The 27423-nt window shown below is 47.1% G+C and overlaps 1 protein-coding gene across 1 annotated transcript in view; it reads left to right on the top strand.

Annotated features, from left to right (window-relative positions):
* Positions 1–25458, top strand: part of LOC119972149 (regulator of G-protein signaling 22-like) — an 810134-nt gene extending 784676 nt beyond the window's left edge. Inside the window, exon 24 of the mRNA XM_038808479.1 lies at positions 25377–25458. Coding sequence (XP_038664407.1) covers positions 25377–25394 — 18 coding nt within the window. The 3' untranslated portion in view covers positions 25395–25458. The remainder of the gene's footprint in view (positions 1–25376) is intronic.
* Positions 25459–27423: the final 1965 nt, after the last annotated feature.

Genomic DNA, 27423 nt, shown 5'->3' with positions numbered 1-27423 from the left:
TTGTAGACCTCTATCAGGTCACCTCTCAATCTCCATCATCCCAAGAACAGACCAAGTTTATCTAAACTCTCCTCATAGCCAATGCCCTCCATTCCAAGCAACATCCTTATAAAACGCTTCTGTACCCTCACCAAATCATCCATATCCTTCTGGTAGTGTGGCAACCAGAATTGTACACAATGTTCCAAATGAGGCCAAACTGAGGTCCTGTACAGCTGCAACATGACTTGCCAATTTTTAAATTCAATGCCCCAACCTATGAAGGCCAGCATATCATATGCCTTCTTGACCACCTTATCCACATGCATTGACATTTTCACTGATCGGTGGATATGCACACCCAGATCTCTCGGAGTTCTCGCAAGAGTTCTACCATTTATTCTGTAATTCCTGCATGTATTGGACTTTCCAAATTGCATTACCTCTCATTTGTCCGGATTAAGCTCCATCTGCCATTTCTCTGCCCAATACTCCAACTAGTTTATATCCTGCTGTGTCCTCTGAAACTCCTCTTCATTATCCGCAACTCCACCATATAGTCTGCAAACTTATAATCAGACCAGCTACATTTTCTTCCAAATCATTGATACACACCACAAACAACAAAGGCCCCAGAACTGATCTCTGTGGAACATCCTAGCCACAGCCTTCAATTCAGAAAACACCTGTTCTGTATCCAATTTGACAGCTCTCCTCTGATTCGGTGACTTCACCTTTTGTACCAGTCTACCATGAGGTACCAGCAGAGGGCAGCAGAGCAGAGCTACTGATCAGCTGTTCTGGGGATATTTGCATACGTGCAGTGCGGTCAGCCTAAGTTGAAGGTGAATCTGCGAAGGGGACCCGAGGAGTTTGAGTGAAGGCAATCATCCAGCAGAGGGCAGCAGAGCAGAGCTACTGATCAGCTGTTCTGGGGAAATTTGCATACGTGCAGTGCGGTCAGCCTAAGTTGAAGGTGAATCTGCGAAGGGGACCCGAGGAGTTTGAGTGAAGGCAATCATCCAGCAGAGGGCAGCAGAGCAGAGCTACTGATCAGCTGTTCTGGGGAAATTTGCATACGTGCAGTGCGGTCAGCCTAAGTTGAAGGTGAATCTGCGAAGGGGACCCGAGGAGTTTGAGTGAAGGCAATCATCCAGCAGAGGGCAGCAGAGCAGAGCTACTGATCATCTGTTCTGGGGAAATTTGCATACGTGCAGTGCGGTCAGCCTAAGTTGAAGGTGAATCTGCGAAGGGGACCCGAGGAGTTTGAGTGAAGGCAATCATCCAGCAGAGGGCAGCAGAGCAGAGCTACTGATCAGCTGTTCTGGGGAAATTTGCATACGTGCAGTGCGGTCAGCCTAAGTTGAAGGTGAATCTGCGAAGGGGACCCGAGGAGTTTGAGTGAAGGCAATCATCCAGCAGAGGGCAGCAGAGCAGAGCTACTGATCAGCTGTTCTGGGGAAATTTGCATACGTGCAGTGCGGTCAGCCTAAGTTGAAGGTGAATCTGCGAAGGGGACCCGAGGAGTTTGAGTGAAGGCAATCATCCAGCAGAGGGCAGCAGAGCAGAGCTACTGATCAGCTGTTCTGGGGAAATTTGCATACGTGCAGTGCGGTCAGCCTAAGTTGAAGGTGAATCTGCGAAGGGGACCCGAGGAGTTTGAGTGAAGGCAATCATCCAGCAGAGGGCAGCAGAGCAGAGCTACTGATCAGCTGTTCTGGGGAAATTTGCATACGTGCAGTGCGGTCAGCCTAAGTTGAAGGTGAATCTGCGAAGGGGACCCGAGGAGTTTGAGTGAAGGCAATCATCCAGCAGAGGGCAGCAGAGCAGAGCTACTGATCAGCTGTTCTGGGGAAATTTGCATACGTGCAGTGCGGTCAGCCTAAGTTGAAGGTGAATCTGCGAAGGGGACCCGAGGAGTTTGAGTGAAGGCAATCATCCAGCAGAGGGCAGCAGAGCAGAGCTACTGATCAGCTGTTCTGGGGAAATTTGCATACGTGCAGTGCGGTCAGCCTAAGTTGAAGGTGAATCTGCGAAGGGGACCCGAGGAGTTTGAGTGAAGGCAATCATCCAGCAGAGGGCAGCAGAGCAGAGCTACTGATCAGCTGTTCTGGGGAAATTTGCATACGTGCAGTGCGGTCAGCCTAAGTTGAAGGTGAATCTGCGAAGGGGACCCGAGGAGTTTGAGTGAAGGCAATCATCCAGCAGAGGGCAGCAGAGCAGAGCTACTGATCAGCTGTTCTGGGGAAATTTGCATACGTGCAGTGCGGTCAGCCTAAGTTGAAGGTGAATCTGCGAAGGGGACCCGAGGAGTTTGAGTGAAGGCAATCATCCAGCAGAGGGCAGCAGAGCAGAGCTACTGATCAGCTGTTCTGGGGAAATTTGCATACGTGCAGTGCGGTCAGCCTAAGTTGAAGGTGAATCTGCGAAGGGGACCCGAGGAGTTTGAGTGAAGGCAATCATCCAGCAGAGGGCAGCAGAGCAGAGCTACTGATCAGCTGTTCTGGGGAAATTTGCATACGTGCAGTGCGGTCAGCCTAAGTTGAAGGTGAATCTGCGAAGGGGACCCGAGGAGTTTGAGTGAAGGCAATCATCCAGCAGAGGGCAGCAGAGCAGAGCTACTGATCAGCTGTTCTGGGGAAATTTGCATACGTGCAGTGCGGTCAGCCTAAGTTGAAGGTGAATCTGCGAAGGGGACCCGAGGAGTTTGAGTGAAGGCAATCATCCAGCAGAGGGCAGCAGAGCAGAGCTACTGATCAGCTGTTCTGGGGAAATTTGCATACGTGCAGTGCGGTCAGCCTAAGTTGAAGGTGAATCTGCGAAGGGGACCCGAGGAGTTTGAGTGAAGGCAATCATCCAGCAGAGGGCAGCAGAGCAGAGCTACTGATCAGCTGTTCTGGGGAAATTTGCATACGTGCAGTGCGGTCAGCCAAAGTTGAAGGTGGTTTGTGGAGAGGCTGTTGGCAAGTGACAGTTAAACCCGAAACACTTTGTGAGTGTTTCCCACCCTACCTCCTCCTCTAACCAACCCCCCCACCCCACGGTGGTTGGGAAGCGGGAGCAGGGGGCTGTCGTGAAGGTGAGTGAGTGCCTTTAAATTTGCTTACCTTTGAGCGGGAGCAGGGTTTGAGGTAATATCAGGTAAGCTCTTCCTTTCTTTTTCTTTTTCTTGTTTTTTTTTTAAATCTAGAGGTGATGTCAGGGAAGGCAGTACAATGCTCCTCCTGCAGAATGTTTGAGGTGAGGGACGCCGTCAGTGTCCCTGCTGATTTCATCTGTGGGAAGTGCACCCAACTCCAGCTCCTCAAAAACCGTGTTAGGGACCTGGAGCTTGAGCTGGATGAACTTCGGATCATTCGGGAGGCAGAGGGGGTCATAGACAGGAGCTTCAGGGAAATAGTTACACCAAAGACTGGAGATAGATGGGTAACTGTCAGAGGGACTGGGAAGAAGCAGTCAGTGCAGGGACCCCCTGCGGTCGTTCCCCTGAGTAACAAGTATACCGTTTTGGATACTTGTGGGGGGGACGACTTACCAGGGGTAAGCCATGGGGTACGGGCCTCTGGCACGGAGTCTGTCCCTGTTGCTCAGAAGGGAAGGGGGGAAAGGAGTAGAACATTAGTAATTGGGGACTCAATAGTCAGGGGCACAGATAGGAGATTTTGTGGGAGCGAGAGAGACTCACGTTTGGTATGTTGCCTCCCAGGTGCAAGGGTACGTGATGTCTCGGATCGTGTTTTCCGGGTCCTTAAGGGGGAGGGGGAGCAGCCCAAGTCGTAGTCCACATTGGCACTAACGACATAGGTAGGAAAGGGGACAAGGATGTCAGGCAGGCCTTTAGGGAGCTAGGATGGAAGCTCAGAGCGAGAACAAACAGAGTTGTTATCTCTGGGTTGTTGCCCGTGCCACGTGATAGTGAGATGAGGAATAGGGAGAGAGAGCAATTAAACACGTGGCTACAGGGATGGTGCAGGCGGGAGGGATTCAGATTTCTGGATAACTGGGGCTCTTTCTGGGGAAGGTGGGACCTCTATAGACAGGATGGTCTACATCTGAACCTGAGGGGCACCAATATCCTGGGGGGGAGATTTGTTAGTGCTCTTTGGGGGGGTTTAAACTAATGCAGCAGGGGCATGGGAACCTGGATTGTAGTTTTAGGGTACGGGAGATTGAGAGTACAGAGGTCAGGAGCACAGATTTGACTTCGCAGGAGGGTGCCAGTGTTCAGGTAGGTGGTTTGAAGTGTGTCTACTTCAATGCCAGGAGTATACGAAATAAGGTAGGGGAACTGGCAGCATGGGTTGGTACCTGGGACTTCGATGTTGTGGCCATTTCAGAGACATGGATAGAGCAGGGACAGGAATGGTTGTTGCAGGTTCCGGGGTTTAGGTGTTTTAGTAAGCTCAGAGAAGGGGGCAAAAGAGGGGGAGGTGTGGCGCTGCTAGTCAAGGACAGTATTACGGTGGCGGAAAGGATGCTAGATGGGGACTCTTCTTCTGAGGTAGTATGGGCTGAGGTTAGAAACAGGAAAGGAGAGGTCACCCTGTTGGGAGTTTTCTATAGGCCACCTAATAGTTCTAGGGATGTAGAGGAAAGGATGGCGAAGATGATTCTGGAAAAGAGCGAAAGTAACAGGGTAGTTGTTATGGGAGACTTTAACTTTCCAAATATTGACTGGAAAAGATATAGTTCGAGTACATTAGATGGGTCATTCTTTGTACAATGTGTGCAGGAGGGTTTCCTGACACAATATGTTGACAGGCCAACAAGAGGCGAGGCCACATTGGATTTGGTTTTGGGTAATGAACCAGGCCAGGTGTTAGATCTGGAGGTAGGTGAGCACTTTGGAAACAGTGACCACAATTCGGTGACCTTTACGTTAGTGATGGAAAGGGATAAGTATACCCCGCAGGGCAAGAGTTATAGCTGGGGGAAGGGCAATTATGATGCCATTAGACATGACTTAGGATGTGTTGGTTGGAGAAGTAGGCTGCAAGGGTTGGGCACACTGGATATGTGGAGCTTGTTCAAGGAACAGCTATTGCATGTTCTTGATAAGTACGTACCAGTCAGGCAGGGAGGAAGGGGTCGAGCGAGGGAACCGTGGTTTACCAAAGAAGTGGAATCTCTTGTTAAGAGGAAGAAGGAGGCCTATGTGAAGATGAGGCGTGAATTTTCAGTTGGGGCGCTTGATATTTACAAGGAAGCGAGGAAGGATCTAAAGAGAGAGCTGAGACGAGCAAGGAGGGGACATGAGAAGTCTTTGGCAGGTAGGATCAAGGAAAACCCAAAAGCTTTCTATAGGTATGTCAGGAATAAAAGAATGACTAGGGTAAGAGTAGGGCCAGTCAAGGACAGTGGTGGGAAGTTGTGTGTGGAGGCTGAGGAGATAAGCGAGATACTAAATGAATACTTTTCGTCAGTATTCACTCAAGAAAAAGATAATATTGTGGAGGAGAATGCTGAGACCCAGGCTATTAGAATAGATGGCATTGAGGTGCGTAGGGAAGAAGTGTTGGCAATTCTGGACAAGGTGAAAATAGATAAGTCCCCGGGGCCTGATGGGATTTATCCTAGGATTCTCTGGGAAGCCAGGGAAGAGATTGCTGAGCCTTTGGCTTTGATTTTTAGGTCAACATTGGCTACAGGAATAGTGCCAGAGGACTGGAGGATAGCAAATGTGGTCCCTTTGTTCAAGAAGGGGAGTAGAGATAACCCCGGTAACTATAGGCCGGTGAGCCTAACGTCTGTGGTGGGTAAAGTCTTGGAGAGGATTATAAAAGATACGATTTATAATCATCTAGATAGGAATAATATGATTAGGGACAGTCAGCATGGTTTTGTGAAGGGTAGGTCATGCCTCACAAACCTTATCGAGTTCTTTGAGAAGGTGACTGAACAGGTAGACGAGGGTAGAGCAGTTGATGTGGTGTATATGGATTTCAGTAAAGCGTTTGATAAGGTTCCCCACGGTCGTCTATTGCAGAAAATACGGAGGCTGGGGATTGAGGGTGATTTAGAGATGTGGATCAGAAATTGGCTAGTTGAAAGAAGACAGAGAGTGGTAGTTGATGGGAAATGTTCAGAATGGAGTTCAGTTACGAGTGGCGTACCACAAGGATCTGTTCTGGGGCCGTTGCTGTTTGTCATTTTTATAAATGACCTAGAGGAGGGCGCAGAAGGATGGGTGAGTAAATTTGCAGACGACACTAAAGTCGGTGGAGTTGTAGACAGTGCGGAAGGATGTTGCAGGTTACAGAGGGACATAGATAAGCTGCAGAGCTGGGCTGAGAGGTGGCAAATGGAGTTTAATGTGGAGAAGTGTGAGGTGATTCACTTTGGAAAGAATAACAGGAATGCGGAATATTTGGCTAATGGTAAAATTCTTGGTAGTGTGGATGAGCAGAGGGATCTCGGTGTCCATGTACATAGATCCCTGAAAGTTGCCACCCAGGTTGATAGGGTTGTGAAGAAGGCCTATGGTGTGTTGGCCTTTATTGGTAGAGGGATTGAGTTCCGGAGCCATGAGGTCATGTTGCAGTTGTACAAAACTCTAGTACGGCCGCATTTGGAGTATTGCGTACAGTTCTGGTCGCCTCATTATAGGAAGGACGTGGAAGCTTTGGAACGGGTGCAGAGGAGATTTACCAGGATGTTGCCTGGTATGGAGGGAAAATCTTATGAGGAAAGGCTGATGGACTTGAGGTTGTTTTCGTTAGAGAGAAGAAGGTTAAGAGGTGACTTAATAGAGGCATACAAAATGATCAGAGGGTTAGATAGGGTGGACAGCGAGAGCCTTCTCCCGCGGATGGAGGTGGCTAGCACGAGGGGACATAGCCTTAAATTGAGGGGTAATAGATATAGGACAGAGGTCAGAGGTGGGTTCTTTACGCAAAGAGTGGTGAGGCCGTGGAATGCCCTACCTGCAACAGTAGTGAACATGCCAACATTGAGGGCATTTAAAAATTTATTGGATAAGCATATGGATGATAAGGGCATAGTGTAGGTTAGATGGCCTTTAGATTTTTTCCATGTCGGTGCAACATCGAGGGCCGAAGGGCCTGTACTGCGCTGTATCGTTCTATGTTCTATGTTCTATGTACCCTGTCAAAGGCCTTACTGAAGTCCATGGATACATCCATCATGTTTGTCACTTCCTCGAAAAGCACAATCAAATTAGTGAGGCATGACCGCCCCTTCACAAAACCATGTTGCCCATCACTAATAAGTCCATTTGTTTCCAAATGTGAGTAAATCCTATCTCTCGGGACCTTTTCCAATAATTTCCCGACCACTGGCATAAGGCTTACTGGCCTGTAATTTCCTGGATTATCACTGCTGTCCTTCTTAAACAATGCAACAACATTGGCTACTCTACAGTCCTCTGGAACTTCACCTGTAACCAATGAGGGTACAAAGATCACTGTCAAGGCTGCAGCAATTTCCTCCCTTGCCTCCCTCAGTATTCTGGGGTAGATCCCATCAGGCCCTGGGGACTTATCTACTTTAATGCCTTTTAAGATGCCCAACACCTCCTCTTTATTCAACACGACTCAGAATATCTACACACTCTACCCTCTACTCCTCATCCACCAAGTCCTTCTCTTTGGTGAATACTGAGGCAAAGTATTTGTTTAGTATCTCTCCCGTTTCGTCTGATTCCATACATAGATTCCCTCCAATATGCTTGAAAGGACCAACCCTTTCTCTCGCTAACCTCTTGTTCTTTACATATGTATAAAACGCCTTAGGATTTTCCTTCATCTTGTTTGCCAACAACAAAGAGATCAAGGGGTACAGGTTCATAGCTCCTTGACGGTGGAGCCGCACGTGGACAGGGTGGTGAAGAAGGCATTCAGCATGTTAGGTTGTATTGGTCACACAATTGAATACAGGAGCTGGGACGTCTTGTTAATTTTGTACAAGACATTGGACACACAAGGAATACTGTGTTCAGTTCTGGACACCCTATTACAGGAAGGATTTTGTGAAACTAGAAAGAGTACAGAAGAGATTTACAAGGATGATAACAGGACTTGATGGTCTGTATTATACGGAGAGGCTGGAACTTTTTCACTGGAACGTAGGAGGCTTAGGGGCGATCTTATAGAGGTCTATAAAATAATGGGGAGCATAGATAAGGTAGACAGTCGACATCTATTCCCTAAGGCAGAGGAGTCTAGAACTAGAGGGCATGGGTTTTAAGGTGAGAGGGGAAAAATACAAAAGGGACCAGAAGATGAGTGTTTTCACACAGAGGGTGTTGAGCATCTGGAAAGGGCTGTTTGCAGTGGTAGAGGGGATTACAATTTTTCCTTTAAAAAGCAGTTAGACAGTTACATGGGCAGGGTGGGTGTAGAGGGATATGGGCCAAATGCGGGCAAGTGGGAGTAGCTTAGTGATGTGGCGACTAGGGGCTTTTCACAGTAACTTCATTGAAGCCTACTCGTGACAATAAGCGATTTTCATTTCATTTCATAATTCCACGTACTAATCTAAGCTCCAAATTCATCTGTTTTACCTGAAATACTCCACGCATTGAAACTAATGCACTTCAGCCCACCAGCCCCTCTGCTTTTACCCGTCCTGCCTGTTCTTCCTCTTAATCTTACTGGCCTTAGTCTGTCGCTCTCCCTCAGTTATTTCTCCCACTGACCTCCTGCTCTGGTTACCACCACCTGCCATACTCGGCAGTTAAATCTGTTTCTATGCCTTCCACTTTTATCCTTATGAGCTTTTGTTTCGGTTCCCTCTTTACTACCCTCTGACTTCCTACACTGGTTCCCGTCCAAAGAACAAAGAACAAAACAGCATGGGAACAGGCCCTTCAGCCCTCCAAGCCTGTACCAACCGTTGCCAAAATCCTCAGCAATTCCTTGTGCCGTATCCCTCTATACCCATCCTATCCATGTGTTTTTCAAGATGCCTTTTGAACACCGTTAATTTATCTGCTTCCATTACCTCCCCTGGTAACATGTTGCAGGCACTCGCCACCCTCTGCGTAAAAAATCTGCCTCGCACATCTCCTGTAAACTTTGTCCCACGGACCTTAAACCTATGCCCGCTGGTGACTGACCCCTCCACCCTGGGAAAGAGTGCCTGCCCATCCATTCTATCCATGCCCCTCATAATCTTGCAGATCTCTATCAGATCACCCCTCAACCTCCGTCTTTCTAATGAAAACAATCCCAGTATTTTCAGCTTCTCCACATAGCTAGCACCCTCCTGACCAGGCACCATCCTGGTAACCTCCTCTGCACCCTCTCCAAAGACTCCACAACCTTATGGTACTGTCGTGACCAGAATTGTGCGCAATATTCCATGTGCGGCCTTACAAAGGCTCTATACAACTGTAGCATGACTTGCCAGTTTTTATACTCGATGGCCCGTCCAATGAAGGCAAGTATTCCATATGTTTTCTTGACTACCTCGTCCACTTGTGTTGCCACGTTCAAAGATCTGTGGACCTGCATGCCCAGATCTCTCTGACTTTTTATATTCCTAACAGTTTTACCATTTCAGACCTACCAAAATGCATTACCTCACAATTGTCCAGATTAAACTCCATTTGCCATTCTCTGCCTAATTCTCCAACCTATCTATGTCCTGCTGTATCGTCTGACAATCATCAACACTATCTGCCACTCCACCAACCTTGATGTCATCTACAAACTTACTAATCAGACCAGTTAATTTTCCTCCAAATTGTTTATGTACACCACAAACAACAGAGGCCCAAGCACTGATCTGTATCCATCTTACCACCTCACCTCTGATCCCATGTGGCTTCACCTTTTGTACCAGACTGCTATGAGGCACCTTGTCAAATGCTTTCCTGAAGTCCATGTAAACAACATCCACCGCCCTCGCCTCTCAATCACCTTTGTCACTTCCTGAAAAAACTCAATCAGGTAAGTGAGGCAAGACCTTCACTTCACAAAACCATGCTGTCGATCGCTTATGAATCCATTTGTGTCCAAATGGGTGTAAATCCTGATCCCGGCCAATAATTTCCAGGATTATCCCTGCTATCTTTCTTAAACAGCATTACCTATTCTCCAGTCCTCTGGGATCTCACCTGTAGCCAATGAGGGTAAAAAGATGTCAGTCAAGGCCCCAGCAATTTCCACCCTTGCTTCTCTCAGTATTCTGGGATAAATCCCATCTGGCCCAGGAGACGTATCTACCTTAATATCTTTTTAAAAGACCCAATACCTCCTCCTGTTTGATGTTAACATGACCCAGACTGTCCACACACCTTTCCCAAGAATCAACTTCCAAAAAGTCCCTTTCTTTAGTGAACACTGATGCAAAGTATTCATTTTGTATCTCGCCCATTTCCTCTGACTCAACACATAGATTCCCCCCACTGTCCTTAAGTGGTCAAATCCTTTCCCTGGCCACCCTCTTGCTATTTACATATGAATAAAAAGCTTTGGGATTCATCTTAATACTTCTTGCCAAGGACTTACTGTCGCTTGAAAGACTCCCACATGTCCGATGTTGGTTTACCATCACAAAGCCCATCCAATCCAAATTCTTCAATTCCTGTCTAATGTTATCGCAATTTGCCTTTCCCCAGTTTAGCACCTTAACCTGAGAGCTCCCCTCATCCCTATCCTATAGTACCCTAAAACTTGTGGAATTGTGGTCACGACTCCCAAAATGTTCCCCTACTGAAACCTCAACCACCTGTCCAGACTCATTCCCCAATACCAGATCCAGTACTGCCCCTTTCCTAGTTGGACTATCTACATATTGCATCAAGAAGGCTTCCTGGATTCACCTTACAAACTCTGCCCCATCCAAACCCTGAGCACTAAGTGAGTCTCAGTCAATGTACAGGAAATTAAAATTCCCTCCACAACAACCCTGTTACTTTTACACCTTTCCAAAATTACTCTACCCATCTGCTCCTCTATCTCTTGCTGGAAGTTGAGGGGCAGCAGGATAGCATAGTGGTTAGCACAATTGCATCACAGCTCCAGCATCCCAGGTTGGATTCCCGGCTTAGCGTCACTGTCTGTGCGGGTCTGCACGTCCTCCCCGTGTGTGCGTGGGTTTCCTCCGGGTGCTCCGGTTTCCTCCCACAGTCCAAAGATGTGCAGGTTAGGTGGATTGGCCGTGCTAAATTGCCCATAGTTCAGATGTGGTTGGTGGTTTACGGGGATAGCGTGGAGGTGCAGGCTTAATTGGGGTGCTCTTTCAAAGAGCCGGTGCAGACTCGATGAGCCGAATGGTCTCCTTCTGCATTGTAAATTCAATTATTGTAAATGCCCAATATTGTGATTGCCCCCTTCCTGTTCTTCAGCTCGAAACAGATTGCCTCATTGTGTGAGCCCTCCAAGGTGTCCTCCCGCAGTACGGCTAGTAATGCTACTCTCCCACCCCTTTTACATTCCCTTCTATCTCTCCTGAAGCATCGCTGCCCTCCAACGTTCAGCTGCCAATCTTGCCCTTCCTTTAACTATGTTTCTGTGATAGCTTCAGCCACTACAAGACCATAAAACTTAGGAGCAGCATTAGGCCACTTGGCCCATCGAATCTACTCTGCCATTCAATCATGGCTGATATTTTCTCATCCCCATTCTCTTGCTTTTTCCCCATAACCTCTGATCTCCTTATTGATCAAGAGCCTATCTATCTCTGTCTTAAAGGCACTCAGTGAATTGGCCTCCACAGATTCACCACCCTCTGGCTGAAACAATTCCTCCTCATCTCTGCTTTGAAGGATCATCCCTTTAATCTGAGATGTTATCCTCCGGTTCTAGTTTTGAGCAGACAGGATGATGCTGTTCTCTGATATTTGTGCTCTATTTCCCCTTCAGTTTTTACACCTTCTGAGCTAGCGCTCTGGTTCCCAACCCCTGCCACATTAGTTTAAACCCTCCCGAACAGCACAAGCAAAGAACTCCCGGAGGAAATTTTTTAAAGCTTCTCCACCAAGAGTAAACTTTCAGGCCTGTAAGGAAATTATTTTTTCCAGAGTGTAAAGATAAATACAGCAGACACAGGCCGGTCAATTTAACTTTGGTGGTGGGGAAACCGCTGGAAACAGTAATTAGGGACAAAACTAATAGTCAAATGGATTTCTTGAGGGAAAATTATGTTGATATTTTTTCAAGTTGTCAAAACAAGCGTTGATGGGGATGATGGAGTTGATGGACTTACAATAGGCATTTTATCCAACACGACTTGTGAGCACATGAAGGGTGTGAGGTCAAGGATAACATGGCGGATGTTGAGGTCAGGGATAGGTGTGTGAACTTTCTTGAGAAAGTCAAAGGAGGAAATGTTGAGTATCCTAAATTGCATGAAGGTAGACAAGTCCCTAGGGCTGGATAGCATCTATCCTAGGTTACTTCAGGAGGCAACGGAAGAAATAGCCTTTGACCACATCCTCTTTGACCAAAGCAGTGGTTCCAGAGGACTGGAAGACAGACAATGTTGTTCCCTTGTTTAAGAAAGGAAGCAGGGATAATCCAGCAAATTATAGGCCGGTGCGCCTGACATTAGTGGTGCGGAAGCTTTTGGAACAGATATTGCGAGACAGGATATCTGCACATGTGGAAGAAAATGGACTAGTTAGTGACAGGCAGCATGCTTTTGTATGGGGAAGGTCATGTCTCATAGAATTTACAGTGCAAAAAAAAGCCATTCAGTATCAAGTCTGCACAGGCCCTTGGAAAGAACACTCTACCTCAGCCTTCATCTCCACCCTTTTTCCCCCACACCATGTCCCTGTAATCCAACCTAACATTTTTTGGATATTTAGGGCAATTTAGCATAACCAGTCCACCCACCCTGTACATCTATGGACTGTGGGAGGAAACCAGAGACCCCGGAGGAAATCCACACAGACATGGGGAGAAAGTGCAGACTCCGCATAGAAAGTGACCCAAGCCGGGATCAAACCTGGGACTCTGGAGATATGAAGCAACCGTGCTAACCCCGATGCAACCGTACTACCCCATCAACTTGTTTTTTTGAACAAAAAAGGACAAAGAACAATACAGCAGAGCATCAGGCTCTTCGGCTCTCCAAGCCTGTGCCAGTCATGATACCAAGCTTTGACAAAACCCTCAGCATTTCCTTCCCTCGATACCCACGCTATCCATGTGTTTGTTAAGGTGCCTTTTTTTCTATAACTTTTGAGTATCCAGTTCATTGTTTCCAATTAAGGGGTTAAATTGCATGGCCAGTTGACCTATCCTGTACATCTTTGGGTTCTGGGGGCGAAACCCACGCAAACACGGGGAGAATGTGCAAACTCCACACGGCCAGTGACCCACGGGATCGAACCTGGGACCTTGGCGACGTGAGGCAGCAATGCGAACCACTGTGCCACCGTGCTGCTCTCAAAAGATGCCTTTTGAACGCCGTTAATGTATCTGCTTCAACAATGTCCCTGGCAACGCGTTCCAGGCATTCTGCATAAAAATCCTGCCTCGCACATCTCCTCTAAACTTTGCCCTATGGACCTTAAACCTATGCCTCCTGGTGACTGACCCCTCCATGTTGGGAAATAATGCCTGTCCATCCATTCAATCCCTATCACTCATAATCTTGCAGACCTCTATCAGGTCACCCCTCAATCTCCTCTTTCGAATGAAAACAGTCCTAGCCTCTCCATATAGCTACCACCCTCCAGACCAGTCAACATCCTGGTAAACCTTCTCTGCACCCTCTCCAAAGCCTTTGGTAGTGTGGCGACCAGAATTGTGTGCAATATCCCAACTGCGGCCTTACCAAGGTTCCATACTTGCCAGTTTTCATACTCGATGCCCTGTTCAATGGAGGCAAGCATTCCGTATGCTTTCTTGACTAACTTTCTTGAAACCGGAGCACCCTGAGAAAACCCACACACACACGGGGAGAACGTGCTGACTCCACACAGACAGTGACCCAAGCCGGGAATCGAACCTGGGACCCTGGAGCTGTGAAGCAATTGTGCTCATGACTAGGCTACCATGCTGCCTATTTCATCCTTGATGGTTTCATTTCTGATTAATTTTGACTTCTCATCTGACACTGGAAGGGATTCTGTGGCAAGATTCACATGGACTGACACATCCTCATCCATATGGTGTTATTTATACATTTCCTTCGCACAAGATAGTGCATCAGCTACAACGATATGTTTACCTGGTGTGTAGATGAGATTAAAATCATACCTTTGTAACTTCATCATTATATCTTGTACTCTTGGTGATGACATCTCATTTAGATTTCTCATCACCATCCCACTATGGTCAGTTTCCACTCAGAATGTCAGTCGGCCATGCATGCGTGGAAATGCACTGGCTGGTCCACGCATGCCAGCGTATGCACTGCTAGCTGCCATTATCTTGTGGTGTCACCTGAAATAGATGGGTATTTTGACCACCCATCTCAAGATTGTACCAGGATAACAAAGAATATAAACAAAGAATGATAGAGCACAGGACCAGGCCCTTCGGGCCCTCCAAGCCTGCGCCGACCGTGGCATCTGACTAAACTAAAACCATATGCACTTACGGTGACCGTATCCTTCCATTCCCACCCTATTCATATATTTGTCCAGATGCCCCTTAACTGCTGCTATCGTACCTGTTTCCATCACCTCCCTAGGCAGCGCCTTCCATATATTTATCACCCTCTGTGTAAAATAACTTGCCTCGCACATCTGTTATAAACTTTTCTCCACGTTAAACCTATGTCCCCTAGTACTTGACTCTCCGAATCTAAGAAAGAACATCTGACTATCCACTCTGTCCATGCCACTCATAATCTTGTCGACCTCTATCAGGTCGCATCTCAATCTCCATCATCCCAAGTTTATCTAACCTCTCCGCATAGCTAATGTCCTCCATTCCAGGCAACATGCTTATAAAACGGTTCTGTACCCTCACCAAAGCATCCACATCCTTCTGGTAGTGTGGTGACCAGAATTGCACAATATTCCAAATGAGGCCTGACCAAGGTCCTGTACAGCTGCAACATGACTTGCCAATTTCTATATTCATTGGCCCAACCGAAGAAAGCCAGCACGTTGTTTGCCTTCTTGACCACCTTATCCACATGCGTTGCCACTTTCAGTGATTGGTGGACATGCACTCCCAGATCTCTCTGCCTGCCAGCACTCGCAAGAGTTCTACCATTTATTCTGTAATTCCTGCATGTCTGGGACTTTCCAAATTGCATTACCTCTCATTTGTCCGGATTAAGCTCCATCTGCCATTTCTCTGCCCAAGACTCCAACTAATTTATATCCTGCTGCGTCCTCTGAAACTCCTCTTCATTATCCGCAACTCCACCAATTTTTGTATAGTCTGCAAATTTACTAATCAGACCAGCTACATTTTTTTCCAAATCATTGACACACACCACAAACAACAAAGGCCCCAGAACTGATCCCTGTGGAAAATGTAATTCAGAAAAGCACCCGTTGTTATCCAACTTGCCAGCTCTCCTCTGATCCTGTGACTTCACCTTTACTGAAGGTGAAGTCCATGATGTTTGTAACTTCCTCGACAAACACAATCAAATTAGTGAGGCACGACCGCCCCTTCACAAAACCATGCTGCCCATCACTAATAAGTCCATTTGTTTCCAAATGTGAGTAAATCGTATCTCTAAGGACCATTTCCAATAATTTCCCTACCATTGGCATAAGGCTCACCACTCTATAATTTCCTGGATTATCCCTGCTGCCCTTCTTAAACAATGCAACAACATTGGCTACTCTACAGTCCTCTGGAACTTTACCTGTAACCAATGAGGATACAAAGATCACTGTCAAGGCCGCAGCAATTTCCTCCCTCAGTATTCTGGGGTAGATCCCATCAGGCCCTGGGGACATATCTACTTTAATGCTTTTTAAGATGCCCAACACCTCCTCTTTGTTAATATCAACACGACTCAGAATATCTTTCGTGAATACTGAGGCAAATTATTCGTTTAGTATCTCTCCCGTTTCGTCTGGTTCCATCTGGTGCCTGGTTCGAGGCAGCACGGTGGCACAAGTGGATAGCACTGTGGCTTCACAGCGCCAAGGTCCCAGGTATGATTCCCCGCTGGGTCACGGTCTATGCGAATCTGCACGTTCTCCCCGTGTCTGCGTGGGTTTCCTCCGGGTGCTCCGGTTTCCTCCCACAGCCCAAAGACATGCAGATTAGGTGGATTGGCCATGATAAATTGCTCCTTAGTCTCCAAAAAGGTTAGGAGGGGTTATTGGGTTATGGAGGAGGGTAGAAGTGAGGGCTTAAGTGGGTCAGTGCAGACTCGATGGACCAAACAGCCTCCTTCTGCACTGTATGTCCTATGTTCATACATAGATTCCCTCCAATATGCTTGAATGGACCAACCCTTTCTCTGACTACCCTCTTGTTCTTTACATATGTATAAAACGCCGTAGGATTTTCCTTGATTTTGTTTGCCAACAACAAAGAGATCAAGGGTACAGGTTCATAGCTACTTGAAGGTAGAGTCGCACGTGGAAAAGGTGGTGAAGAAGCCATTGAGTTCTGAACGCCCTATTATAGGAAAGATATTGTTAAACTAGAAAGAGTACAGAAGAGATTTACGAGGATGATACCAGGACTTGATGGTCTGAGATATATGGAGAGGCTGGGACTTCTTTCACTGGAGCATAGGAGGCTTAGGGGTGATCTTATAGAGGTCTATAAAATAATGAGGTGCATAGATAAGGGGCACGATTCTCCGCAAATGCGGAGAGTCGTGAAACTGGCCGTGATTCTGCTCCCCGGTCGGGGCTAGCAGCGGGGCCCCGTGAACCACGGCATCGCAGGCTTAGCGAACTTCGCTAAGGGTAAGGGTAACGGCGGCTGACACGCACGATGACATCAGCCGCGCATGCGTAGATTGGATGGCTCCAACCCGCACATGCGCGGATGATGTCATCACGCATATGCGTGAAACCCGCGCATGCGCGGGCCGTCATGCCCCTCAGCCGCTCCGCGGACTGATCCAGCGGGGCGGCGGAGGAACAAAGAGTGCGCGGGGTTCGGACCCGCTGCCTGCGATCGGTGGGCACCGATCACGGGCCCATGCCACCCTTGGCACAGCAGTGGTGCAGCCGTGCCAATCGGTGCCATGGTTCTCCAGAACGGCACTTTGCCGCCGTTTTCACGAACGGTGAGAGCAGGTGTGTTGGAGTTCGTGAAAACGGCCGTAAAGGCCTGGGAAATCGGCCCATCGGATAGGGGAGAATCGCTGTTTGCCGTAAAAAAACGGCGAGCAGCGATTCGTGTCGTGGGGCGGCCGTGGCGGGGGGGGGGGGGGAGAATAGCGGGAGGTCGGGAAAAATGTCGGGAAGGCCCTCCCGCTATTCTCCGACCCATCATGGGAGGCGTCTTTTCCCTTAGGTAGAGGAGTCTAGAACTAGAGGACATCGGTTAAAGGTGAGAGAGAGAAGAGATACAAAAGGGACCAGAAGATAAGCGTTTTCACACAGAGGGTGTTGAGCATCTGGACAGGGCTGGCAGAGGCAGTGGTCAAGGAGATTACAATTTTTCTTTTAAAAAGCAGTTTGACAGTTACATGGGCAGGGTGGGTATAGAGGGCCAAATGCGGGCAAGTGGGAAGTAGCTTAGTGATACAAACTGGGCAGCCCGGGCAAGCTGGGTCAAAGGGCCCGTTTCCATGCTATAAACATGTATGACTCTGACATTTCTTGACCCCTTTTAGCCTTCCTAACTCCGACCTCATGTTCCTTCCTACTTGCTTTGTATTCTTCGAGGGCATCGTCGGTCCTCAGCCTTTTAGACCTTACGAATGCTTCCTTTTTCTTTTTGACAAGGTTCATAATGTGCCTCGTTATCCAGGGTTTCCTATACTTGTCACCCTTATCTTTCATCCTCACAAGTACATGCCGGTCCTGAATTCTAATCAACTGACATTTGAAAGCCGGATGTTGATTTTACCTCAAACAGCCCCGCCCAGACAACACTCTCCAGATCCTCCCAATGTTGTTATAATTAGCTTTCCCCAGTCTAACACCTTCACTTGAGGACCACTCTTGTCCTTTTCCATAAGCAGATAAAAGTTACAGAATTATGATCACTTTTCCCGAGATGATCTCCTGCTGAATCTTCGATCACCTGGCCATCCTCATTTCCCAGCAAAAGTCTAATATGGCCCCTTACCTAGTTGGGCTATTTACATATTGTTTCAAGAAACCCTCCTGACAAATTCTGCTCCATCCATGCCTCTAACAGTAAGTGTGTCCTAGTCATTATAGGGAAAGTTAAAATCATCCACCATGACAACCCTATTGCATATGCATCTTTCCAAGACCTGTCTGCATATCTGCTCCTCTATCTCCCACGGGCTGTTAGGCGGTCTGTAGTAATCCCCCAACATTGTGACAGCACCCTTCCTATTCCTGAGCTCTACATTTTGCCTCGCTACCTGAACCCTCCAAAGTGTTCTCCCTCAGCAGAGCATGATATTCTCTTTAGTCAATAATGCAACTCCCCCACCCTTTTTGCATCCCGCGCTATCCTGCCTGAAGCATCTAAATCCTGGAATGTTTATTTGCCAATCCTGTCCCCCTTTCAACCAAGTTTCTGTAAAGCACAAGATCATAATTCCACGTACTAATCTAAGCTCTTAATTCATCTGTTTTACCTGAAATACTCCTCGCATCGAAACTAATGCACTTCAGCCCACCAGCCCCACTGTTTTTACCAACCACTCCCTGCCTGTTCTTCCTCTTAATCTTACTGGCCTTAGTCTGTCGCTTTCCCTCAGTTATTTCTCCCACTGACCTCCTGCTCTGGTTACCACCATCTGCCATACTAGGCAATTAAATCTGTTTCTATGCCTTCCACTTTTATCCTTATGAGCTTTACTACCCTCTGACTTCCTGCGTTGGTTCCCGTCCAAAGAACAAAGAACAAGGAAGCATGGGAACAGGCCCTTCAGCCCTCCAAGCCTGTTCCAACCTTTGCCAAAATCCTCTGCAATTCCTTGTGCCATATCCCTCTATACCCATCCTATCCATGTGTTTTTCAAGATGCCTTTTGAACGCCGTTAATGTATCTGCTTCCGCTACCTCCCCTGGCAACGCATTACAAGCACTCACCACCCTCTGGGTAAAAAATCTGTCTCGCACATCTCCTCTAAACTTTGTCCCAGGGTCCTTAAACTTAAACTGACGCCTCCACCCTGGGAAAGAGTACCTGCCCATCCACTCTATCCATGCCCCTCATAATCTTGTAGACCTCTATCAGGTCACCCCTCAACCTCCGTCTTTCTAATGTAGCATTGTTGTTAGCACAATTGCTTCACAGCTCAAGGGTCCCAGGTTCGATTCCGGCTTGGGTCACTGTCTGTGCGGAGTCTGCACAACCTCCCCGTGTGTGCGTGGGTTTCCTCCGGGTGCTCCGGTTTCCTCCCACAGTCCAAGGATGTGCAGGTTAGGTGGATTGGCCATGATAAATTGTCCTTAGTGTTGGGTGGGGTTATTGGGATAGGGTGGAGGTGTTAACCTTGGGTAGGGTGCTCTTTCCAGGAGCCGGTGCAGACTCGATGGGCCGAATGGCCTCCTTCTGCACTGTAAATTCTATGATCTATGAGTCTATTCAGTCTCTCCACAAAGCTAACACCCTCCAGACAAGGCACCATCCTGGTAAACCTCCTCTGCACCCTCTCCAAAGACTCCACATCCTTCTGGTACTGTGGTGACCACAATTGTGCGCAATATTCCATGTGCGGCCTTACAAAGGCTCTATACAACTGTAGCATGACTTGCCAGTTTTTATACTCGATGGCCCATTCCGTATGTTTTCTTGACTACCTTGTTCACTTGCGTTGCCACCTTCAAAGATCTGTGGATCTGCACGCCCAGATCTCTCTGACATTCTATAGTCTGAAGAGTTTTCCCATTTACGGTATATTTCCCCTCTATGTTAGACCTACCAAAATGCATGACCTCACATTTGTCCGGATTAAACTCCATTTGCCATTTCTCTGCCTGAGTCTGCCTATCTATGTCCTGCTGTATCGTCTGATAATCATCAACACTATCTGCCACTCCGCCAACCTTGGTGTCATCCACAAACATCCTAATCAGACCAGTTAAATTTCCTCCTAATCGTTTATGTACACCACAAACAACAGAGACCCAAGCACTGATCTGCATCCATCTTACCACCTCACCTCTGATCCCATGTAACATCACCTCTTGTACCAGTCAGTTATGAGGCACCTTGTCAAAGGCTTTCCTTTTTGACAAGGGCGGCACGGTAGCACAAGTGAATAGCACTGTGGTTTCACAGCGCCAGGGTCCCAGGTTCGATTCCCCGCTGGGTCACTGTCTGTGCGGAGCCTGCACGTTCTCCCTGTGTCTGCGTGGGTGCTCCGGTTTCCTCCCACTGTCCAAAGACTTGCTGGTTAGGTGGATTGGCCATGCTAAGTTGCCCTTGGTGTCCAAAAAGGTTAGGACAGGTTACGGGAAAAGGGAGGGCTTAAGTGGGTCGGTGCAGACTCGATGGGCAGAATGTATGTTTCATAGAATTTACAGTGCAGAAGGAGGCCATTCGGCCCATCAAGTCTGCACCGGCTCTTGGAAAGAGTACCCTACCCAAGGTCCACACCTCCACCCATAATCCAGTAACCCCACCCAACACCAAGGGCAATTTTGGACACTAAGGGCAATTTATCATGGCCAATCCACCTAACCTGCACATCTTTGTGACTGTGGGAGGAAACCGGAGTACCCGGAGGAAACCCATGCACACACGGGGAGGATGTGCAGACTCCGCACAGACAGTGACCCAAGCCGGAATCGAACCTGGGACCCTGGAGCTGTGAAGCGATTGTGCTATCCACAATGCTACCGTGCTGCCCTATGAAATCCATATGAACAACATCCACCGCCCTCTCCTCATCTTTTGTCAGTTCCTGAAAAAACTCAATCAGGTTAGTGAGGCAAGACCTTTGCTTCGCAAAACCATGCTGCCTATCGCTTATGAGTCCATTTGTTTCCAAATAGGTGTAAATCCTGTCCCTGAGAATTCTCTCCAATAATTTACTGACTACCGATGTGAGGCTCACCGGCCTATAATTTCCAGGATTATCCTTGCTACCTTTCTTAAAACAGCACTACCTATTCTCCAGTCCTTTGGGATCTCACCTGTAGCCAATGATGTAAGTCAAGGCCCCAGCAACTTCCACCCTTGCTTCTCTCAGTATTCTGCGATAAATCCCAGGAGACTTATCTACCTTAATATCTTTTAAAAGACCAATACCTCCTCCTTTTCGATGCTAACATGACCCAGAATGTCCACACATCCTACCCAAGAAACAACTTCCAAAAAGTCCCTTTCTTTAGTGAACACGGATGCAAAACATTCATTTAGTATCCAGCCCATTTCCTCTGACTCAACACAGATTCCCCCCACTGTCCTTAAGTGGTCCAATCCTTTCCCTGGCCACCCTCTTGCTTTTTACATATGAATAAAAAACTTTGGGATTCACCTTAATCCTTCTTGCCAAGGACGTTTCATCACCCTTGCTTGCCGTCCTTATTTCCCGCTTCAGTACCTTCCTACTTTCTTTATACGCCTCAAGGGTTTCGACTGTTCCCACGCTTCTAGACCGTACAAAAGACTCCTTTTTCTTTTTGACAAGGTTCACAACATCCCTCGTTATTTAACGCTCCCTATACGTCCCATACCTATCCTTCATTCTCTCAGGAACGTGACTTTCCTGAATCCTAATCAACTGTCACTTGAAAGACTCCCACATGTCCGATGTTGATTTATTATCACACAGCCGCAACCAATCCAAATTCTTCAATTCCTGTCTAATATGTTATCACAATTTGCCTTTCCCCAGCTTAGCACCTCAACGCGAGAGTTACCATCATCCCTAACCAATAGTACCCTAAAACTTGCGGAATTGTGGTCACGACTCCCAAAATGTTCCCCGACTGAAACCTCAACCACCTACCAGGCTCATTCCCCAATACCAGTAGTCCATCCTATCTATCCTGTCATTCCTATTCTGACTCGCATGAACACTGGCAGCATTCCTGACGTTACTTCCTTTGAGATGCTACTTTCCTAGTTGGACTATCTACATATTGCATCAAGAAGGCTTCCTGGATTCACCTTACAAACTCTGCCCGATCCAAACCCTGAGCACTTTCCAAAATTACTCTACCTATCTGCTCCTCTATCTCTTGCTGGCAGTTGAGGGGCAGCATGGTAGCATAGTGGTTAGCACAGTTGCTTTACAGCTTCAGGTTCCCAGGTTGGATTCCCAGCTTGGGTCACTGTCTGTGCGGAGTCTGCACGTTCTTCCTGTGTGCGTGGGTTTCCTCCGGGTGCTCTGGTTTCCTCCCACAGTCCAAAGATGTTCAGGTTCGGTGGATTGGCCATGCTAAATTGCCCTTAGTTTAGATGGGGTTACTGGTTTAGGGGAATAGCGTGGAGGTGTAGGCTTAAGTGGGGTGCTCAAGAGCCAATGCAGACTCGATTGGCCGAATGGTCTCCTTCTGCATTGTAAATTCAATTATTCTAAATGTCCAACATTGTGATTGCCCCCTTCCTGTTCTTAAGCTCTACCCAGATTGCCTCATTGTGTGAGCCCTCTCAGGTGTCCTCCCACAGTACGGTTATAATTTTCTCCTTAACCAGTAATGCTGCTCTCCCACCCCTTTTACAACCCCCTCTAGATCTCCTGAAGCATCGCTACCCTCCAACATTTAGCTGACAATCCTGCCCTTCCTTTAACTATGTTTCTGTGATAGATTCAACCACTACAAGACCATAAGTCATAGGAGCAACATTCGGCCATGTGGCCCATCGTGTCTGCTCCGCCATTCAATCATGGCTGATATTTTCTCATCCCCTTTCTCTTGCCTTCTCCACATAACCCCTGATCCCCTTATTGATCAAGAGCCTATCTATCTCTGTCTTAAAGACACTCAGTGAATTGGCCTCCACAGATTCACCCCCCTCTGGCTGAAAAAAATCCTCATCTCTGTTCTAAAGGATCATCCCTTTAATCTGAGATGGTGTCCTCTGGTTCTAGTTTTGAGCAGACAGGATGATGCTGTTCTCTTATATTTGTACTCTATTTCCCCTTCCGATTTTACACCTTCTGAGCTGGTGCTCTGGTTCCATCCCCCCGCCACATTAGTTTAAACCCTCCCCAACTGCACTAGCAAACACTCCGAGGAAATTGGTTCCAGTCCTGCCCAGATGTTGATTGTTTGATTTGTAATGCTCCCACCTCTCCCAGAACTATATTTAATGTCCCAAAAATGTGAATCCCACCCTCCTAAACCAACTTCCAAGCCATGCATTCATCCTATCATTCCTATTCTGACTCGCACAAACACTGGCAGCATTCCTGACGTTACTTCCTTTGAGATGCTACTTTTTAGTTTGTCTCCAAACTTCCTAAATTCAGCATGTTGGACCTCAATCCATTTTTTACCTATATCGTTTGTGCCTATATGCACCATGACAGCTGGCTGTTCATCCTCTCCCTTTAGAATGTCCTGCAGCTGCTCTGAGACATCCTGGACCCTTGCACCTTGGTGGCACAACACCTTCCTGGAGTCTCGTTTGCGTCTGCAGAAACACCTGTCTGCTCCCCTTACAATCAAATTCCCTGTTATAGCTGTACCATTCTTTTTCCTGCCCTCCTGTGCAGCAGACCCACCCACAGTACCATGAACATGGCTCATGCCAGGTGAGCCATCTTTGGAGGGAGATGACCACATGCCTTCCTAATCTTCTTGTCTGTTGGTCACCCATTTCCTATCTCCCTCAGTACTCTTTATCTGCGGTGCGACCGACTCTCTACACATGCTATCTATGACTACCTCAGCATTGTGGATGCTCCAAAGTGAGTCCATCCGCAGCTTAAGAGCCATCAAGAGGTCTAACAGGAGCTGCAGCTGGACACACATCTTGCACGTGAAGGAGCCAGTGCATGTGTTCCTGAACTCCCACATCACACATGAGGAACAGGATAGGAGGCTGGGATCTCCTGCCTTAGGTTAACTGACAGTAACACCGACAATGCCAAGAGAAAAATGAAAGGAAAAACTACTTACCAGTCACTAGCCAATCACTTACCTGTGGTTGAGGAGACACAGTCTGGCTTGCTACCCTCTCGTACATATGAGAAGAAAAAAAACCAAACAAAGACAAAACAAAGCCTTTACCTTATAAAATGTCGCTCGGAATCTCAGTACCTCAGAATCTACTCTGGTGAGTCTAGGAATGAAAGGATTAAGGACACGGATCACCTGATGAACCACTTACCTTCTCAGCCTGCACTCCGGATTTCTGCTGTTCAGCTCTGCCCCCAATATGAAGGGCTTACCTGCTGCTCACCACTCAACTCTCTCCCTTGTAGTCCTTGCAGCTGGAAATTTGAGTGTAACAAATCAAGGGATAAAAGGGAATTCCCACCTAGCTTCAAATTCTCAGCTCCCAAACTCACTCTTTGATGTGACTCACTGTGGATATGGCTGCTGGCTGACTGGAAATGGTCATTGGGAGTGATTTTAAATCACTTTTTTAAATAGGCCTGAGATGACTTACCCACCAAGTAACTTTAAGTCAAAGCAGTTCCAATCAGTGCCTCCTGATGAGGCTCTAGGTGACTGACAGTTAACTGACACTCGGTTATGTGGATGGGTGGGGCAGCCCCTTTACTGCACCACTTGAAGATTAAATTTCACTCCTGAAATTTGAAAAGGAAAATTAAAAAGGAACAGTCTTACCAATTCAATTCCCTCCAGCTTCAAATTTCCAGCTCCCAAACTCACTGTTCGATGTTTCTCACTCTGGATGTGTCCGCTGGCTCACAGGGAGTGCTTATGGCTTTGTTTTCGTTAGAGAGAAGAAGGTTAAGAGGTGACTTAATTGAGGCATACAAGATGATCAGAGGATTAGATAGGGTGGACTTTGAGAGCCTTTTTCCTCGGATGGTGATGTCCAGCACGAGGGGACATAGCTTTAAATTGAGGGGAGATAGATATAGGACAGATGTCAGAGGTAGGTTCTTTACTCAGAGAGTAGTAAGGGCGTGGAATGCCCTGCCTGCAACAATAGTGGACTCGCCAACACTAAATGCATTCAAATGGTCATTGGATAGGCATATGGACGATAAGGGAATAGTGTAGAGGGACTTTAGAGGGGTTTCACAGGACGCGCAACATCGTCCATTGCGCTGTAATGTTCTATGTACTGGGAGTGATTTTAAATCACTCTTTTAAAATTAATAGTGATACAGCACCAGTATAATTGGGGTGGTAAATGACTCAACAGTATATTCAGGCCACAATTTTATGACATTTTACCACAACAAAGAATAATCTGGTGTTACAGATTGATAGAAGTAATCATAACTTTGTTTTGTCTTTGCAGGAGATGAAGTCCATCTAAGGCAGGCTGACAACTGAAAATCACTTGACTGAAATCTGTGAATTAAAGGAACTTACAACTTGAACTTTCCTTTTGTTTCTCTCTTGAATTACAAAATTATTTTGATGGGCATTTTTGAAGTTCAAACAAAACAAAGAGGATAAATTGATTAGAAACAACTCAGAATTAAACCTGCATCCATTTCTACAGTGCATTAAGCTCTGGAACTGAATCATGATCCCATGTTCCTCATACTGAATGATGTTAGCAAACAAGAAATCTCTGAAACCTCTAACCCTACTGGGATCACAATGTGATTAAATCATTTTTAGCAAGAAAGGAACTGCACTTACTAGGTGTAATAACCCTCACAAGGGTGCAGGGATACACAGATCGATCTCCCCAAGGGATACATGGAAGACGAGCTTCCCTGCTGGAGGCCCGCCAGCTGGGACGCATCATCTTACATTTTAAAAGCCAGCCCAGACTGGAATCTATTGTGTTGCATGTTACTGTAGCGATGGTTTCATTTAACCATAATAAAACCCCAAGTTAATGTAATGATATGCATGAACAATTCTGTATGCTAACATATCAGGCCTCCAACCAGCAGGTCGCACGTGACACTGCAACTCTTGGAGTCTGGGTTAGAAGTTGTCGTAGACAGTTGTGTTTAGTGTGAGCTCTCACATTATAATAGAACATAGAACAGTACAGCACAGAACAGGCCCTTCGGCCCTCGATGTTGTGCCGAGCAATGATCACCCTACTTAAACCCACGTAACCCGTATACCCGTAACCCAACAATCCCCCCATTAACCTTACACTACGGGCAATTTAGCATGGCCAATCCACCTAACCTGCACATCTTTGGACTGTGGGAGGAAACCGGAGCACCCGGAGGAAACCCACGCACACACGGGGAGGACGTGTAATCAGTAGTTCATAGTTTAATAGTATTAGTATTGTTTTCCTTCCCACATTCTTGTAATATAATAAATCTGTAACTAGTCACAAACTAGACATTTTCTGGTGCACTGAGTCAATCATTGCAATGCACTGGAACGTAGCTTGGTACCAGAAGTGGCAATCTATGGATTGAAGATCCAAAGTGAAGAAATAGGAAACAGTACTGCTAAAGAAAAGCTACTAACAGATGAAGAGCATCAAAATAACACATCTCAATGCTCAACTGGTCACCAAAGTACAAGATGGACAGTTTGAAACACCACCAAAGCCTTTGTGTCAGTGGTAACATCGATGCAAATTGGCGCGCTTGTAAGCAACAGTTGACCTTATATGTTGCAGCTGTAGGTTTGCAGGCACAGTCTGATCAGCGGAAAATAGAGTTGCTGCTCACTGTATCAGGTCCACAGGCAATTGAAATCTTTAATACATTTGTATTTGAAAAAGAGGCAGATAGAGAAAACTTTGATACTGTCGTTAATAAGCATTAACCGAAGAAGAACAAAACTTTTGAAAGATACATTTTGAGAATGCGCGTCCAAAAGGCAGGTGAGTTGTTTGACAGTTTTCTCACAGATTAAAAATTAAAGGCTCAGGCTTAAAATTTTGCCTCATTACAATCGTCAATGATCAGGGATCAAATAATCAATAAAGTGTGTGAACACCTTTTGAGGGAGAATGAGCTCCAGGTCGAAGATGCAATAAAAATTTGCCGGGGTGCCGTCCCACGGGATTGGGTAGCCCAGGTAGCCAGGGTACCCAGCCATTACGGTTGGCATGGGTGCAGGCATGTGGGGCAGGGTGGGGGCCCGACCGTCCCCTGAAGGGGGTCAAGGTTATATGTCTAGGGGGATGGTGAGAGGGGCACAGTGCTACCTACTCACCCTGGCCGCCCTGAGGAGGTTGTGCAGTTTCTTCTTGCACTGAAAGGCAGTCCGAATGTCTCCGCCAATGGCGCTGACTGCGTCTACCACCTGCGCCCAAACACGGCGAACGGCGCCGCCTGACGACCTTCTTACCGGGTCGGGGTACAGGATCATCCGCCTCTCTTCCATGGCATCCAGGAGGGTTTCCAGCTCTGTGT

This window comes from Scyliorhinus canicula, chromosome 10, assembly GCF_902713615.1.
Source record: "Scyliorhinus canicula chromosome 10, sScyCan1.1, whole genome shotgun sequence".
Lineage (NCBI taxonomy): Eukaryota > Metazoa > Chordata > Chondrichthyes > Carcharhiniformes > Scyliorhinidae > Scyliorhinus > Scyliorhinus canicula.
This window is presented reverse-complemented; position numbering and strand designations above follow the sequence as displayed.